Genomic DNA, 19,351 nt, shown 5'->3' on the forward strand with positions numbered 1-19,351 from the left:
GTTGTGAAACCTCACAAGTATCAAATTTCTTATCCCATTGAGAACATAATCATTGATCCAACCTCTGGAGTTAAAACTTGATCACAATTAAAGAATCTGTGTGCTTTTGATGCTTTCCTATCTCATATTGAACCTATAAATATTGTTGAGGCTTTGATGGATACATATTGGGTAAATTCAATGCAAGATGAATACAATCAGTTTGAGAGAAGTCAAGTTTTGTATCTAGTTCCAAGACCTAAGGACATTTTAGTAATTGGAACTAAATGGGTCTTCAGAAATAAACTTGATAAATATGGAACAGTTACAAGAAACAAGGCAAGACTGGTGGTCCAAGGTTATAGCCAATAGGAGGGCATAGATTATGATGAGACCTTTGCTCCAGTTGCAAGACCGGAGGCAATAAGACTCCTCATAGTCGTTGCAACACACATGGAATTCACTCTTCATTAGATGGATGTCAAAAGTGTCTTCCTGAATGGCTACCTAAAAGAAGAAGTGTTTGTTAAACAACCTCCAGGGTTTGAGAGCAAGGAGTGTCCGGAACATGTGTACAAATTAGATAAGGCACTCTATGGACTCAAGCAGGCTCCTAGAGCATGGTATGAATGACTATCAAAATTCCTTCTTGAACATGGCTACAAAAGAGGTAAAATTGACAGTACTCTATTCCTGAGGGAAAAAGGTAAGGATCTTCTTGTGGTACAAATATATGTTGATGACATAATTTTTGGGTCAACCACCGACAAACTAAGTAAGGATTTTGCCAAATTAATGGGGAGTGAGTTTGAAATGAGTATGATGGGTGAGCTTAACTTTTTCTTAGGCTTACATATCAAACAAAACCAAATGGAACCATGATCCATCATCAGAAATATGCAAAAGAGTTGATTAAGAAGTTTAAAATGGATAAATCAAAGGAAATAGACATTCCCATTGTAACAACTACTAAATTAGACATAGATGAACTTGGTTCATCTGTTGATCAGAAGTTGTTAGGGGTATGATTGGTTCACTTTTGTATCTTACTGCTAGCACACCTGACATAGTTTTCAGTGTAGGGCTTTCTGCTCATTTTCAGGCAAATCCTAAGGAATTTCACTTGACTGCTGTCAAGAGGATACTGAGATATCTGAAAGGCACTATTGATCTATGTCTATGGTACCCTAAAGGTAGTAATTTCAATCTAGTAGGGTATGATGATGATGCCTATGCAGGTTTCCTTGTGGATAGGAAGAGCACCATAGGTATGGCTCATTTTCTTGGTTCATGGCTTGTATGATGGGCCACTAAAAAGTAGAATTTAGTGGCCTTATCCACTGCTGAGGATGAATATGTTGTTGCTGCCTCTTGTTGTGGATCAAACAGCAGCTGGTAGATTTTGGCATTGAAGTTGGTTGCATTCCTATCTTCTGTGATAACACTAGTTCTATAAGTATGACAAAGAACCATGTTCATCATAAAAGGACTAAGCACATTGATGTTAGACATCACTTCTTAAAAGATAACTATGAGAAAGGATTGATCACCATAGAATTCTATACTACTGATAAACAAATTGCTGACATCTTTACTAAAGCACTGAGTAGAGAAAACTTTGAAAGGAACAAGTTAGAATTAGGGATGATTAATATCATCTAATAGGACTAACTCAGAATGCACATTTAAAAAAATTGAAAAACAAAAATGGGCTAGGAAATCTGAACTTGTGTAAATATCTAGATTAATTTTTACTCAGCTTCATACTGTAATTAGTATACTCCTGTGACATGTGTTAATATGACTCACTGATCTCTTACAAAAAATTTCCTATTGTGGTAAATTGAGGTATGGTCAAGAGAATTCTAAATGAAGAACCTGGTTTATCAGTATTGGTTTATCTGAATGCTAAGGTATATTTTGTATACTTTGTACAATTAGAAATATAAATATTTAAATCATGAGCAAAAGTCCTACAATTGTTCAACACCTTAGAAAATTCTATACGTTTACTTTTGAACCAGTTCCGTCCGCATTAGAACTCTAAACCACAAAAATTGCTTAAAATCTAGGGAAGCTTAACCGTTCATTCAAACCTGAAATTTCAGGTTGATTAGACCTCTAATTGACTACTGCTAAAAACTGTCGTTATCATTAAATGAGTATTTCAATTTAAATACGCATTATTACCTCCTGCCATCTTCATAATTCTAAACCGTCAAAAACCCTTCTTCACTCTCAATTGCTTTTTTCTCCAAAGTTCTAACTCACCAATTCTCTCAAAAAATCAGCTACAATGACAAACCTACAAGACAACCTTGGAACTCCTCCACAACCCACTCCCTCTAATTCATCTACCCCTCCTCCACCTAGCACATCTCCCAAACCTAGGCTAATAAGATTAAAAATGCTTGCTCGCAAAACGGTGGCATCTGGTGCTCTCTCAAAGAAATTAAATGAGCAATTAAAGGCAAGTCAGGCTCAAGACTCTGATTCTGAGTCATACAAATCTGCTAGTGAGGGGGAAAGACCTAGGTCTTCTGACTCTGAGAAGGCTCACGAATCCCCTTCTAAGGTAAGTTCTTCCTTGACTGATAATTTAGAAAATAGGTTTGTTTTGGTTGGGACTATCATGGATGTGGAATTACCTGAGTTAAGAAGGAGTGGAGGTAAAAAGAAATTTGAAAAAGAAAAAGAGAGGGAGGGTGAATGTGGTGACGAAAGGGGAAAAGGGAAAGGAGTGGTTGATCATTCACCTACTACTAATTTGTCAATACCTGCTATTTGTGGAGTTATACAAGAAAATGTTGAAGAAAGTGGCAAGAAGTCAAGGGGAAGTGGTTCTGGTGAAGCTGATGAAGGGTTAGATCATGTAAGTGCATAGGGAGATGAACCTGGTTCATCAACTGAAGAGACCTTAGCAGACCTTTTGAAAAAGGTAACGGCAAGTTACGATCCAAAGAAAAGGAGAACTCCCACACCAAAAGCCCCTAGTTCCCCTAAGCCCTCCAAGGAAAGAAAGGCTTCCTCCCCAACAACTACTGAAACTTCCTTGCCCAAGGGAAGAGCCACAAAAAGCAGGGTGAAATAGAGTGAGAGTGATCTACAAAAGGCCCTGGCTGAAAGTAAGAAGAAAAGGATTGCTAAAGGAAAGGGTATGGTTGCAGAGTCCTCAAAAGCTGTTGATATTGAGGAGATGGAACAGGTCCATCAGGAGAAAGTTACAACAGTGGAGGTTTAGACCCTTAAGCCCAAAAAGCCCAAGACTTCTTCCAAGAAGTCTTCCTCTGTGTCTGAGGATACTGAACCTTCATTGGCCAAGAGGACAAGGTCTACAGTGAAAAGTAAACAAGTTAGAATATCTTAAGATGAGGAATGGAGTGGTGAAGAAGAAAATGAGACTGATGGTGAACAAGACAACCTAGCCATGTTTGGCAAAAGAAAAATTTTGAAGGGAAGATTGCTGAAAGATTTGGTGGAACCAGAGATGGTTCGTTTGGTTGACACACTGGATGCTCAAGGATGGAAGGACATGGTCCTTCAGATGGATGCGAGATTGGCCAGAAATGAAATCATTGAATTCATGGCAAATGCTGAAGTCAAAGATGGCAGAGTCACAAGCAAAGTCAAAGGAGTTCAAGTGACATTTGATGTAGAGAAACTGGGAGAGATTCTAGACATCCCTGCTGAGGGATATGATGATTACACCAGACAGAGATGGCCAAGTCTGGATCCCTTCCATCTGCCCTTACAGTCACTAGGAGATTTTGTGATGAAGATGTGAATAAGGACAAGTTTGTGCACAAGAGTGAAATGAAGCCACAACACAAAGTCATTTTTGAGTTTGTCAACAAGTGCCTACTGCCCAGGCAGGAGAGAAGGCATATTGCAAACTATATGGACTTAGTTATGATGGAGTGCGTTGAAAGTGGAAGGCAAATCAATTGTCCTGCATTCATCATCAAGCTACTGGGCAGGGTTATCAATGGATCCAAGGCTTATACTACCCCTTATAGCTTTATTCTGACTATAGTTCTGGATAGGTGCAATGTGCCTCTGAAGAAATGGGAAATGGCTACAAGAAAGGATTACTTTGGTATTAATACTCTGCTTACTTGTGACTACTTAGTCGATGCCATCCCAAATAAACCTGGTTCATCCAAGAAGACTCCTATAAATAGTAAATTCAGGGCTCTTGTTTAGGAAAGTGAAGCCAAGGATGCTGAGATAGCTAGGCTAAAGGCTCATGTGGCAAAGGTGGAATCTGAGAGGGATGCTCTCAGAACTGAGCTCACCAAGGAAAAGGAAAAGAATGATGGATATCTTCAAAATATGTTGAATCTTCTCCAAGCCCAAAACCAACTCTCTAGCTCTCCCAAGACTTAGGAATTCAAGCCTTTATTTCCTGAACCTGTCTAGTACCTTCAGTGATCCGGATTAGGGATTTTTCTTTCTTTTTGCTCATATTTTGAATATTTTTGCTTTTTGGTTGTGGATTGTGGTAGCAACATATCTTCTATCAATGATATCTACTGTTTTTGATCTTGTTAAATATTAATATTTCCTTAATAGTTTAAATATGTTCACTCGATTACTGATGATTAATCCAATCATTGCACTTGTGGTTGCCCCAGTGGCCATGAGTACTTATTAAAATCTGGGACTCACACTTTGTATGCAACTTTTCGATGATCCCAAAAGGGGGAAGAAATATTGTGCTTTACATATTCTGAATAAGTGATATTTATAACCTAATTAACCTGGTCCTTGATGATAAGTGAATTTTCTAACTTTGTATTGATGGTTAAGCTGAGTTCTCCAAGTAAGTAAAAAGCATAGAGTTTATCATCATAAAAAAGGGTGAATTTGTTAGCCCCAGGACAGGTGAAGTTTTGAAGACTGACAAAAGAACTCAGACATGGACCAGGTCCATATTATGAATCACAGTAATAATCAATCCAAACATGTGAGATACATGTGAAGGAGATAAATCTAACTTATCAGAAGTAATATCTCCTTATCTGATCAAAAATGTTGCATATTGGATAAGGAGAGAAAGACTCCTTACACGAAGAGAACACATTTTGGGAAGAAGATAGTGTTAGAGTATGAGATCAACTAGAACTCTTCTACGATAGAAGAGTAGCATCTGAATCCCAATCAATTCTAATTACTAACCCATTAAATATCAGTGTTGTTCTCTTTTACAGGTAATGCACATAAGCAGAAGTTAAACTTAAATTGAGAGCAAAATAGCAAGGCTTTTTGCAAATAGTTCGTGTGTGATTCAAGTGTGCAAACCTGAAGCTACATGAACCAGATAGAAGAACCAGTTCCAAGTGTTTATCTTTTATTCTAGTTCAATTGTAGTAGATGATTTTACATTGTACCTTTCAGCTTTTATAGAAGCAATTATATTAGGTACCGAGAGTGTTCAAGTTAGAGTTAAATTGAAGTCGTCACAACAATTGAGGTTGTGTGCCACAACGGGATTAGAGTTAATCCTAGGTTTATAAAAGAGTTTTTGTAAATGCAGCTTTTGGTTCAGTGATTTTAGTGGAAGTTTGGGAAAATCCTACTGAGTAGTAGGTCGTGGTTTTTTCACCTTTTGAGCCAGGTGTTGTCCACATAAAAATCTTTGTGTTCTTTATTTTCTTTACTTATTATTCCGCAAACAGTAGTAGTTAGAACACCTAGAAGAACCAGGTCCTTCTATAGTCTAGTTAAGCGAAAATTGGGTACCATACAAATCACCCCCCCTCTTGTGTGGTATTGACGTATCAAACATTAGGAGTTATGAGTGTGAATCTGAAGTGTAACAGATGTATCACAGGGTAAATATTTAAACGGTCATAGAGTAAAGACGAGTAATTGATGGGAGTCGGTTACATTTGAAATAATGGTAGGGTGTAAATGGTATGAGCAGAAACCAGAGCAAAGGTTGCTCTTGTTTGAAGAACGATTAACTCCTAAATTACGTGCAAAACTTAAAACATGATACGTGCAAATATATATGGATTACTGCGAGAATTTAAACATGATGCAAGTTCCCTTTAGACCATAAAGGTTGTCTTTACACGGTAAGGATGATGTCATTAGACCATGACATCCCTGGGCCATGAATTGTGAGATAAGGGATTCGCACGCCATGAGATGATGTTCTCGGACCATTAGAATGGTGCCTCTGAACCATGACGCCTTTGAATAATGATGTGCGATACTGAGAGATCCTCAGGCCATGACATGGTGTCTTCGGGCTATGAAGATGATGTCTTCGAACTATGACACCTTCGGACAGAGACATGGTGATTATAGACATGTGATTTTTGACCCTCCCCAAGATTTTACATATTTTAGCATTTAAATACTTAGTTCAGGTCTAATATAGTTATTTCAACTAATTTTGACTCTTTTACTTTATTTCATCACAAAATGAAAATTACAAAAATATTTCTTCTTTTTAGTTGCTTTTAGTTTATATACCTTTCATAAGACTAAAAAAATATAAAAATAATACCTTATTTTTATTTTAATATGATATTTGAAAATACCAAAAAATAGGTTTGTTTTAACGGTTAGTCTTATTTTAATGGTTATTTTACTTAAGTAGGATTAATTAGTAAATAAGGTCATACTTTTAGTCTTGTTCGCAAAGAAAGAATAAAATTTGGGCTCAAACAACCCATTTTTAGGAGTAATTTTCGGACCTAGCCCATAACAACCCAAGCCCAATACCCAATATCCACTAACCTAACCCTATATACTCTTCAGTTTAAAAATAAGAAAAGGACCTAATTTCCTAGACCATGAAGGAGACATCCACCGTTTTACACCAAGGACCCCCCGACTTAGTCTTCTTCACCTAACGCCTAAGGATCTTCAGCACACAAGATTAGACCAAAAAATCAGAGAAGGACTTTCTTCTTCTTCAAAGTAGCCATGAGAGAACCTTAACTCCAACCAACAGTCCACCACCCACCACACGAACCAAAGGACCTTTCAGCCGCTGGAACACAAAAAACGACCCCCACCCGTTCTCTTCTTCTTCAACAACAACTGACCCTCACCCCAAAAACTCCTTGTCGCCGAGCACTTCAAACTCGCCGGAAGAGAGCCATCAGCTACATAAACAAAAGAGCCCCTCTCCTGATTTTGCCATTTTCTTTCTCTTAATCAAGAGAGGCAACAGCAGCCAAGCTCTCGTTTCTCTTTCTCAAATTGGAAAAACAAACACTTTAAGACAAGCCTATTTTCCTCAAAAATAATGGCATTTCAGTTGAGTTTGAGTCCTTTTAAATCCCGTTCGTAGGTCGCTAGCTCTGTTCGATGGGTCTGTTCAGTTCCGTTCGAGGTTTCCAGACAGATTTGGGTTCTGTTGGTTGTCGTTTAACATTTGAGTTTTTCGGCAGGTTTCGAGGTTGCCGACAAGGTTCTATTTGAGTTTGACAGTTGATTTTCGGGCTCTGTTTTGTTGGAATCAATCTTTGTGTACGTTGGCTTTGAGTTTAAACATTTTTTCCCCAAATTTCGTTCAAATGCGAGACCTTCGGTTCAAATTGAGTTTCAGAAAATAAAAAAAACTCTTAAGGTCATTCCCCTCACTTTTTATATTCACATTATATCTTTTTTGGTGCAACTTTTGAGTCATATGCATTTTGTTCACTATTTTTTGGCTTGATAATGTGTCATGTCAGTTCATTGCTTTCTGTATGTTAATTGTATAGTTGGTTAATTAATTTTTCAAAAGAAGTTTAGTAAGGTTTGATTAGTGAACTTAGAAGAATTTTTGGGTCCATGTGATTTAAGATTAAAGAAGGCAAAAGATGAATTGAGAAACGGATGATTAAGGAAAATGAGATCGTAGACTGAAATTGAGATACAGATTATGGATTCAGGATCTGTTTAGGTACATATGAATTAAATTTGGACTCGAATGAGTTCATTAAATTTGGCGCAGCCCGACAATAATAAGAGACATGAAAGCTGCCCATTTTCTATAATAAACTTCCATAACAATGTGCCTTACAATAATCTCAAGTAGCAAAAATAATTCGTGAACACTGTAGTTTGCATTAGGCGCAATTTTAATTAATCAAATAATTGTGATTTTCGCGTGACATAATTATGATTTCTAAAAAATAAATCGAGGTATGCGTTCGTGCAATTTTGAACAAACTTTCTTAATAGTAATAAAGCATTATTATTTATGGATACGTACACGTGATATAATTTTTGATGCGCCAAATGAAATGAGTACGCGTACGCGTGACTCGTTTAAGATAATTTCTTAATTAAAAGAGGCAAATGCACATAGGTTCTAAAATGAGTAATTAAACAATTTGATTAAGCCAAGTATGATCAAAGCGACCGTGCTAAAACCACGGAACTCAGGAGTGCCTAACACCTTCTCCCGCGTTAACAGAATTCCTTACCCAGATTTTTGTGTTCGCGGACCATAAATAAGAGTCAACTTCCTTGATTCAGGATTTTAAATCGGTGACTTGGGACACCATAAATTATCCCAAGTGGGGACTCTGAATTTAATATAAATAATCTCATTTCGATTGTCACTTAAATTGGAAAAACTCCCTTATACCCCCTTTTGGGGTAGAAAAAGGAGATGTGACAGTGATGCATGTGAGCAAAACAAGGCAGAGCTTAGTCTTATGCAATTAGGGAGGCAGGGATTAGCCTCATGCAAATAGAGGAGACAATGCTTAGTCTCATACGACGGGAAGGCAGAGCTTAGCCCTATGCAATTGAGGAGGCAGGGCTTAGCCTTAAGAAAAGAGAAGGCAATGCTTAGCCTTATGCAAATAAAGAGGCAGGGCTTAGCCTCATGCAAGATTTGAGATAGGGCTTAGCCTCATGCAAAGAGAAGGCAATGCTTAGCCTTATGAAAATAGGGAGGCAGGGCTTAGCCTCATGCAAGATTTGAGATAGGGCTTAGCCTCAGGCAAAGAGAAGGCAATGCTTAGCCTTATGCAAATAAAGAGGCATGGCTTAGCCTTATGCAAGATTTGAGATAGGTCTTAGTCTTGGGCGATGGGGAGGCAGAGCTTAGCCTTATGCAATTGAGGAGGCAGGGCTTAGCCTCATGAAAAGAGAAGGAAATGCTTAGCCTTATGCAAATAAAGAGGTAGGGCTTAGCCTTATGCAAGATTTGAGATAGGGCTTAGTCTCACGCAAAGAGAAGGCAATGCTTAGCCTTATACAAATAGAGAGGCTGGGCTTAGCCTCATGTAAGATTTGAGATAGGGCTTAGTCTCATGCAAAGAGAAGGCATTGCTTAGCCTTATGCAAATAGGGAGGCATGGCTTAGCCTCATACAAGATTTGATACAAGGCTTAGTCTCATGCAATGGGCAAATAGCAAATAGGAGCAGAATATTTCTTAGCTGGAGATATATTTGCGCCTGGCGGTTCGGTTGTTATGAAGGTAATGATTTCAAGGCGCACGTACTTGTAGTTATTCCTCGTTCCTGCATCCCAAGAAAAATCATGAGTTTTGTAGGGGAGGTTGGTTTGTGCCTTTGTATGCTTCTTTTGCTTTGCTTTACTCTAGAAATCCTATTTGAGTTGCCCTGGGTAATACCTGGCTGCCATAGAAATACAATTTTCAAAAAAATATGCACTTATTTGGTGAAATAGAGTTATTTTAGAAAACATAGTGGTATATAATATCAAGTAAATTAGATGAACTAATGTCTGCGACACTTTAGAGACATTGCGGCTCTATTTGCATTAGAATTTTGAGGGTCCTTATTCAAATTCTGCTCCAGATTAGTAACTGATCCTTCGGCCATTCAGCATGTAACGAAGTTTGTTGGATCTGTTCCGGAATTTTGAGAATCCTTATCAAAATTCTGCCCCAGTTACTTTACTGATTTTCTAACTATCTTACACATGATGATGTCGGCTAGACTTCCTCCTCAAAATTCTACCCCAGTTTCTAGTTTTGGGAAAATGAAGATTTTATTAAGATGTGATCTAACCCATAGGGATGCCAACGTATCCTCTCTTAAATGGTAATTAGGTCAAGCGTAGTTCAGTTACATCAGATGAAGAAATGTAAACAATCTAAATATAATATCTCCTGATTGCGTCTGAATTGATAGGTTTTGGCCAAACTTCTCCATCCATTTCTACAAGTATGAGTGATCCTCCTGTTAGTACCCTATGAACCATGTAGGTCTCTTGCCAATTGGGTGAAAACTTTCCTTTGGTTTCATCTTGATGTGGGAAGATTCGCTTCAGCACCAGTTGCCCGGTTGTTAATTGTCATGGTCTGACCCTTTTGTTGAAAGCTCTGGACATTCTATTCTGATAAAGTTGACCATGAAACACTGCATTCATCCTTTTTCCATCTATGAGAGCTAATTGCTCATAGCGGCTCCTTATCTATTATGCGTCACTAAGTTCGGCTTCTTGTATGATCCTTAAAGAAGGAACTTCTACCTCTGCGGGAATGATAGCTTCGGTACCGTAAACCAGCAAATAAGGAGTCACCCCAATTGATGTGAGGACTGTGGTGCGGTATCCCAATAAGGCAAATGGTAACTTCTCATGCAATTGCTTGTGATTTTCTATCATTTTCCTTAGTATCGTCTTGATGTTCCTGTTGGCAGCTTCCACGACTCCGTTTATTTGAGGCCCGTATGCTATGGAATTTTTGTGTTTGATTTTGAAAGTTTCACTCATGGCTTTTATCAGATCACTATTGAGATTGGCGGAATTGTCAGTGATGATAGACTCGGGAACCCCGAATTGACAAATAATACGATCCTTGACAAATGACATTGATTCCCTAGGCAGCAAAAGGCCAAGGTGCACTTGTTGCATTAAGTTCGTTTGGCGGCACACGTATTATATCTGCATATATCTAGCATTGGTGGAATTTCTGGACGTACCAGATGCAATTTGTTTCCATAGTCATCCTAAAGTATCTAGCCCTAAGTATATTCTTGGCTATAACAAAACCATTCATATGTGGACTACAAGTTCCAGCATGTATTTCCTCGACTAATTTTGGAAGCTTCTTTGGCATCAACGCACCTTAATAGTCCTAGATTAGGTGTTCTCCTATACAAAATTCATCCACTTTGGAAGAAATGGTTTGACAGCCTACACAGTGTGCATTTCTGAGTATGGTTCGTCTGCTCTGGGTATTCTCCTTTTGCCAAATATTCCTTAATGTCGTGGAACCATGGATTTCTGTCCGTTTATTCATCAACATGAGCACAATAAACTGGCTGACTATGGATCCTAACTAGGATAGGATCGATAAAATTCTTCTCTGGATGTTGTATCATGGAAGATAGAGTAGCCAGTGCATCTGCGAACTCATTCTGGATTCTCAGAACATGTTTGAATTCTATTTTTGTTAACCTCTTTATCAGTCCTTTCACGTGGTACAAGTGTGGTAGTATTTTAGTGTTTTTTGTAGCCCATTCTCCTTGAACTTGATATATCAGAAGATCCGAATCACCAATTACCAGCAACTCTTGTATATTTATGTCAATGGCCAAATTGAGTCCTATGATGCAAGCCTCATATTCTATCATATTGTTGGTGCATGGAAACCTAAGCTTTGTGGATACCGGATAATGTTGACCTATCTTTGACACTAAAATTGTTCCAATACCTACTCTTTTGAAGTTTGCAGATCTGTCAAAAAACATTCCCCAACAGTCGTAGGCTTCGGCAATGTCCTCTCCTACGAATGACACTTCTTCGTCAGAAAAATACATTTTTAATGGTTCAGATTCTCCTCCTATAGAATTTTCAGCAAGATGGTCTACCAACGCTTGTCCTTTGACTGTCTTCTAAGTTACATAGATGATATCAAACTCACTCAGCAATATTTTCCATTTTGCTAACTTCCCCATGGGCATAGGCTTCTGAAAGATGTACTACAGAGGATCCATCCTTGATATGAGATATGTGGTATAGGCACAGAAGTAATGCCTCAATTTCTGAGTTGTCCATGTCAAATCACAGCAAGTGTGTTCTAGCAGAGAGTATCGCGCTTCATAAGGTGTGAACTTCTTACTCAAGTAATATATGGCTTGCTCCTTTCTTCTTGTCTTGTCATGTTATCCCAACACATAGCCGAAAGCCCCATCTAGTACAGACAAATAGAGTAGCAAAGGTCTCCCAGGTTCTGGTGGGACTAGGACTGGTGGCGTGGACAGGTATTCCTTAATTTTGTCAAAATCCCTTTGACAATCTTCAATGCAACTGGTTTCAGCACCCTTCCTTAACATTTTGAAGATGGGTTCATATATTACTATGGACTGTGCTATAAAGTGGCTGATGTAATTGAGGCATCCCAGGAAGCTCATCACATCCTTCTTGCTCTTTGGTAATGGTAACTCTAGGATAGCTTTAACTTTTGATGGGTCCAACTTGATTCCTCGGTGGCTGACGATGAACCCCAACAATTTTCCTGCAGGAACACCGATTGCACATTTTGTGGGGTTCAGTTTTAAATTGTACTTCCATAGACTGTCAAAGAACTTCCTCAAGTCTGTTATATGATTTGTGGCCCTCTTGGATCTGATGATGACATCATCATCATATACCTCTATTTTTTTATGTATCATATCATGGAAGATGGTCGTCATGGCCCTCATATAGGTGGCCCCAACATTCTTCAGACCGAATGTAATCATTTTGTAGTAGTACACCCCCCATGGTATAATGAAAGCTATTTTCTCTACATCTTCTTCGTCCGTCCAAATCTAATGATAACCCGTGAAGCAATCTACAAAGGATTGGAGTTCAGCTTGGCGCAATTATTGATCAAAATGTGTATGTATGGCAATGGGAAATCTTCCTTGGGACTTGCTCTATTTAAATCCCAATAGTCAACACACTCCCTAACTTTCCCATCTTTCTTCGAAACCGGTACGATGTTGGTTAACTAGGTTGGGTACTCAACTACCCTGAGGACTTTGGCTTTGATCTACTTAGTGACTTCTTTCTTGATTTTTTGGTGCATGTCTTGTTTGAACTTTATGAGTTTCTGCTTCACTGGCGGACACATTGGATTGTTAGGCAACTTATGAGCCACTATGGATGTGCTCAGGCTGGTCATGTCATCATATAACCATGCAAATATATCCTCATATTCTTTCAGGAAACGAGTGTATTCATTCTTTTCTGAAAATGACAGGTGAATACTTATGCGAGTCTCTTTGATGGTTTCAGAATCTCCCCAATTGATTGCCTCAGTTTCGTCTAGGTTGGACTTAGGTTTGTTCTCAAAATTCCCAACTTCTCTGATAACTTATCTCATCCTCTTCTTCCGAGTCATTATCCTTATGTTGCGTTGTCTCATTACATGTCACAGTCGTTGATTTATCAAATTAAGAAATAGTAATGTTGTAGAAGAAAGATATGAAAGATAACGATAATAAAATATCAAATTATTTAATAAATGTTGAAATGTTAAACAAAATATCGTCTAAATGACTTCAAAACAATGTTATACAAAACAAAATACTGAAAGGAAGATATTTTAAAAACTAAATGCTCCAAAAGACTTTTTTTTTCAAAAAGCATTAGTAGCCATGCTACCCCGGTACTCATCTGGCCCTTGATGGCGTGGCTATCTAGCTCCTGAGAAATGCTCCCCTCTCCACCGTCTGAATGGTAAGGACTTCTTCCTCCTCCTCTTCAACTATCACGTTGCAATCCATATCTTTGTCTTCTAAGAACAGATTCCTTAGCCCAGCCAAAGCTTCTTCTTCTTCGGATCCCTATATCGTATCGACCTGATGGAAAGTCTAACTCATATGCGGCATTGGCTGCTCGAGAGGGTAATTTGGACCACGCCATGGGGGCGACCAATCATCATATTCTTGCCATGTATACTGATATCCGAGCCCAAAAGTTGTAACATGACGTTTCAACTGTATCGGTTTGGTAAAGCCCTAGAGCTTCTTCCCAAGCCCTTTGCCGGGTTCACACCCCGACCATGCTAGTATGCTTTGTATTTTGATACTCCACCATTTATCTTTCTCAATTACATTGATACACTCGATGCGGTGATAAGTTTCCCCACCCAACTTTCTTCTATTCTCTACAATCGGGATAGTTTGACTAGTGTAAATGGGATTACTTCTGTCTTCGTGAATGATGACCTCCTGATGGTTCTATTCGAACTTCATGGCCTAGTGTAGCATAGAAGCCACAGCTCCAACGGCATGTATCCAAGGTCGTCCCAGTAAAAGATTGTACGTGGCAGATATGTCTAATACTTGAAACTCAACATCGAACCAAGTCAGGCCCATTTGTAAACAAAGGTTGATTTCCCTAATCGTGGCCCTTTGATACCCATCGAATACTTTCACATTCATACTCCATACTCATATCTCGCAGAAATCTTTACCCAACATTTTTAGAGTAGTCAATGGACAAATGTTGAGGCTTGAACCCCAATCTATTAAGACTCTGGCGATGAATTTGTCGTTAAACTGTATTATGATGTATAGTGCCCTATTATGACCTAATCCTTTAGGTGGTAGTTCATCTTTGTGAAAGGTGATCTTGTGGATTTCCAGTACTTTCCCTACCATGTTGTCCATGTTTCCATTGGTGATTTTGTTAGGCAGATAAGCTTCATTCAACATCTTCATTAGAGTATTCCTATGCGCCTCAGAATTTTATAGTAGCGACAAAATGGACATCTGGGCGGGAGTTTTGTTCAGATGATCAACGACAGAGTATTCTCTTGCCTGTACTTTCCTCCAGAGATCATCTGGACCAGTTTCAATGACGGGTTATTTGGTAAAATCTTCCTTGCTTGTTCCTCCCAAATTTGCAGGTGTATAGATTCTTCTAGTTCTGGTCATCCCTTATGCAGCACTAGACTCTTCCATTTTTGCTTTCGCTTTTCTCCTAGCTTCGGCAACATAATCCCAAGGTACGCCATTGGAATTGAAGGGTGGTGTGGATGCCACTGTCACAGTGAAGGGTGTGGCTACTTCTACTTCAAATGGAGTAGGTGTAGTCGCAGGTGTTGTTACTACAATTTCAAACGGGACTGATGCGGCTACTTCAACTTCGACCGGTAGATGTATCTATACCACAATAGGAGTGAGTGTGACTACAGGTTTAGGGTCGTCACCTTCCCGAATAAGCCCAATCGACCCTTTAGGATCCCATTCTTCATCAGTTTCTATCATATTTACTCCTTCACCCCTATGATCTGAGAGAGGATTGTTGCACACATTTGGTGTGGTTTCCTTTGTTTGTATGACTTTGGTATCAATCAGGGTTTGAATCTTATCTTTCAGAGTGTGGCATTCATCAATAGTATACCCCTTCATGTCGGAATGGTACGGACATGTTTTATTTGAGTTGACCCATCGAGAGGAGTTTTCCATGGCGACAATGGGAATGGGGGTGACATATCCAGCAGCCTTTAGTCTTTCATATAGCTGGTCGATGGGCTCAGAAATAGGGGTGTATTGTCTGGGCGTCCTGCGATCGAAACTGGGTCTGGGTTTTTGATAGTTTTGGCAGGTTGGAGGTGAATGGTAATAGGCTGGCTAGGTGTTATAAGTGTGATAGGCGGTAGCGGATTGAAAATATCTGGGAGGTGAAGGTTGGTATGTGGGTGAAGGTGTTTGGTATGTGAGTGGAGATTTTGGACCTTGGGCTACCATTATTGCCCCTACTTCTTTCTTCTTTGATATACCACCCGACTATAATGCTTTGTTCGTAGCCTGCAATGCCTCAAAATTGGTTACCATCCCACTTTTGATCCCTTCTTCAATCCTTTACCTGAGTTAGATGATGTCAGAGAACTTGTGAATCTCGATGGCCATTAACCTTTCATAGTATTGTGGATCCTGGGCCCTAACAAAAAATTTGTTCATATGCTCTTCCTCTAGTGCCGGCCTAACATTTGCAGCTTCCGACCTCCATCGAGTAGCATACTTGCAGAAAGTTTCTGTTGGTTTCTTCTTGACGTTTTATATGTAGAAGACGTCTGGTGCATTCTCTGTGTTAAATCTGAATCGGTCCATGAAGTCTGATGCCATACTTACCCAATTAACCTAATTCTGGGGATTCTGACTGATATACCAAGATAGGGCGTCTCTAGTGAGACTCCTCATGAATAGTTTCATGTGAATTCTTTCATCTTTCCCAACTCCCATGAGTTTGTCACAGTGTGTCCTCAAATGTACCTTGAGGTCACCCATTCCGTCAGACATCTCAAACATGGGAGGTTTGTAACCTTCTAGCAGTTCCACATCCGGCTGAATGCATAGATCTTCACAATTCAGACCATCAATTAAATTGCCTCCTTCAACACCCTGGACGCAGCTTGTGAACTTCTTGAGCTCCTTTACCATGTTCTCAATAAGCAGGTCCTTCTCGGTGGATTTTGGAGTGTATGAGATTGGCTGAGTAGAGTGGGGTAAGGTCTCCGCGTATATGGGATTGTTTTGGTGGGTGACGGGGGTTGGAGTGTAGTGGTGATCATTAGTTGAATTTTGCGGATCAGGGACAGATTGTGGGGTATTCTGTGGAGTATGGTAAGTGGTTTGTGGGTATTGAGTAGGAAGATATTAGTATTGAGGAGGACTGGGTACTGGTGGAGGATTAGGATTTTGGGGAGGTGTTGTGTATTGATTGGGTACGGGAGGATTTTGTGGACATTTGTTTGGTGTGTTTTGATGAGGTTCTGGGTTTTGGGCATTTTGCTGGTTAATGTCTTGGACGTTTAGGGTCAGGGAAAGGTTTTCCAAGTTATGGACCTACTCAAGTTCCCCTTGCAATTCCAGTATTTTCTATTCCAACCGTAGGATCAAATCACTCTAGGCCGGAGTACTCCGACCGTCTAAAGTTTCAACATTTTTCACATGCACATCATTTTCTTTCTGGATACCACTCATATCATCCATCTTAGCTTTTCCTTTGCCTTTTGGATTACTTGGAGGAGGTGGTGGTGGAGGGCCTCTAGATCTGGTGTGATATGCTAACGATGCCAGTATGTGCGAACCAACCTTAGAGGATGGAAATAATCAAAATAAAGAATTTTGCAAAAGGTAAACAAGTTAGTGAGGATTCTATAAAGCATTTTCAGTATTTAAACACGTATTGCTCCATGTAAATTCGCGTCCTAATTTGGTAAACCTCGTTATGCCTGAGGTAAGCCTAGTGAAAAGTAGATTTGGAGAGATTATGCTGATAAATGCCTTAATTTATTAATGTAATAAATAAGACGAACCTAAAAATGACAATAAATAATTGAGTTACTAATGGCATTTGCCTTATAACATTCAAATTCCAAAACGACTCAAAACAGATAAACCTAATCTACTTGGTCTCGGAGGGACCTTCCCCATATTTGACCCTCTTGGCTCCGTCAATTAGATTCCCCAGGTCGTGCATGTCCAGCAGCAGGTATGCCCTTGATAGGTGTCCTCCCTCATTTCCTTCTACATTCTAACAGTCTACGACCCTTTTTCCTCATCTTCCCTTCTAGTTCCATTAGATCCTGCTCCAAATATTCCAACCTTTCTGTCGACCTTGTAGCAATTTCCCTCCACTCATTAATTGACTCCATGTCTAACTTGTGTTGTTACAAATGCCTAGCTTCGGACTCAAGGACTCTTTTGTGCAGCCGCTCATACTTCACTTGTGCTTCAGCAACTTTATCTATGACTCTGTTTCCTTGACCAATCCCTGGCTCGACCATTCCTGCTATGTTATCTTCTAACCATGATGGGTAGAAGTACACATGACCGACGTGATATCGATCTGGCTCGATAGTATCCTTCTCCACGATAATCTTCAAATTCCCCGCATGTTCTGGGCCTCACATTTGTATGGGATGGCATCATCCTGAAAATCTTCTCTGTAATGACTCATTTTGGAGACTCATAGTATGATTTGTTTCCTACCAGCTTGTCGCATGACCCTGATAGGAACATAGGGACGTATTTCCCTTAACCCAATCAACATCAAGTGTGGAACATCCCTGGATCTGATGATGAATTCATTAGTAAGGAACCACACGAACATCTAGTGAACCTGGTCCTCGGTCAAATTGCTGAAAAATTGTGCCCATTTTATAGCATTCTCTGGCTGTGCAAATCTATCTGGGATAAAGGTCATTATTTTAGGATGGGGGAAAGTTATGTGATCGTTCCATGGTCTCCATGGGAACTCTTGGTGGTATTGGCCCCTCTGAAGATGTTCTAACAACCAAATCTGCAGTAGCACAACCCTCAAAATGTTTGAACCCTTTCTTGCAACGATCCAGAGCCGGTATATGTCTGCTACAATCATCGGAACAATAGTATAGGTTTGTCCCTCAACTCCCTCCATCAAATCTTTGGTGACCATGGTCAACCTGGTGTGATTTATGTCCCCTTGGATTGGAAACACTATCATACCTAGAAAGCAGATGATGAATACAAAAACCCTACGATGAGTCCAACCCAGGGAAGTGATGGAGAATTCATCATGAAAGATACGGTAAGATTTGATATGTACATATCATTCATAGAGGAAGCCGAAGGGTATGTAGGACTTCTTCAGGCACTCCAAGTCATCATTCTTTCTCAGGCTCATCATTTTTAGAAACCCCCTGGTGGTGCGGTTTTTCGGTACTAGTAAACTGGGGCTATCCCATGGTAATCTAGAGAATCCTCTTTTTTCCTCCAAAATAGGAGTCATTTCTATATATCAAAATGGAATACAGCTCTTTATCCGTCCCAGAATATAGTAGCAGCCTCGATCAGCATGTTGTTTGATTGGATATCTAATAAGGAATGTAAACTTCCAAGAACCCTTTTCACGTAATTTTTGTCGCTTGGCAAAAGGTTTTCCCACCAATCTAACAATAACAGTGGTATACTTCGTACCATGTCGAACCTGGGGACTTTGTGCCTCATTTTCTACAAAAATAAATAAAGTTAGACTCTTTCCCCCTTCGAATTCGACGGCCTATACACTAACGATTAGCATGTCGGCATTTATCTCTCCAAATGATGCACATATCGTGGTTGTGCCTATTGGGATTATGGAAATCCCGGTGGACTTTTGACATGATTTCCTTAGAGGGTTATTATGCGGACAACATGTTAACCCCGGCTAGGTTTGATCATGATGCATGTAAAGTTATTATCAGAGTAAGATTTCTATAGAAGTCTAGACTAGTACCCTCAAGCAGACAACTTAAGAGGGAAAGGCACGGAACCGTCGACTGCACCGCTGATCGACTAGTTTTACCATAAATAAGCCTTTCCAAATTTAAAGGATGATTTTAGGAAGAGCGCGGACACTCATCAAGCGATGCTATGGTATTAGTACGCACGAGTGGAGTGTGATGTTGAGCATGTATTTATGCA

General features: G+C 39.6%; 1 protein-coding gene across 1 annotated transcript; it reads right to left on the bottom strand.

Moving 5' to 3' along the window:
- Positions 1-11,200: 11,200 nt before the first annotated feature.
- On the bottom strand, positions 11,201-11,728 carry LOC138885497 (uncharacterized). Its single transcript, XM_070166451.1, has one exon. It carries the CDS (start codon positions 11,726-11,728, stop codon positions 11,201-11,203), a length of 528 nt encoding a protein of 175 aa, XP_070022552.1.
- Positions 11,729-19,351: the final 7,623 nt, after the last annotated feature.

Source organism: Nicotiana sylvestris, chromosome 2 (genome assembly GCF_000393655.2).
Source record: "Nicotiana sylvestris chromosome 2, ASM39365v2, whole genome shotgun sequence".
In the NCBI taxonomy this organism is placed as follows: Eukaryota; Viridiplantae; Streptophyta; class Magnoliopsida; order Solanales; family Solanaceae; genus Nicotiana; species Nicotiana sylvestris.

Coding starts and splice junctions, on each gene's coding strand:
- LOC138885497 (XM_070166451.1), bottom strand. CDS start 11,728: ATGTATTTTTCTGACGAAGAAGTGTCATTCGTAGGAGAGGACATTGCC.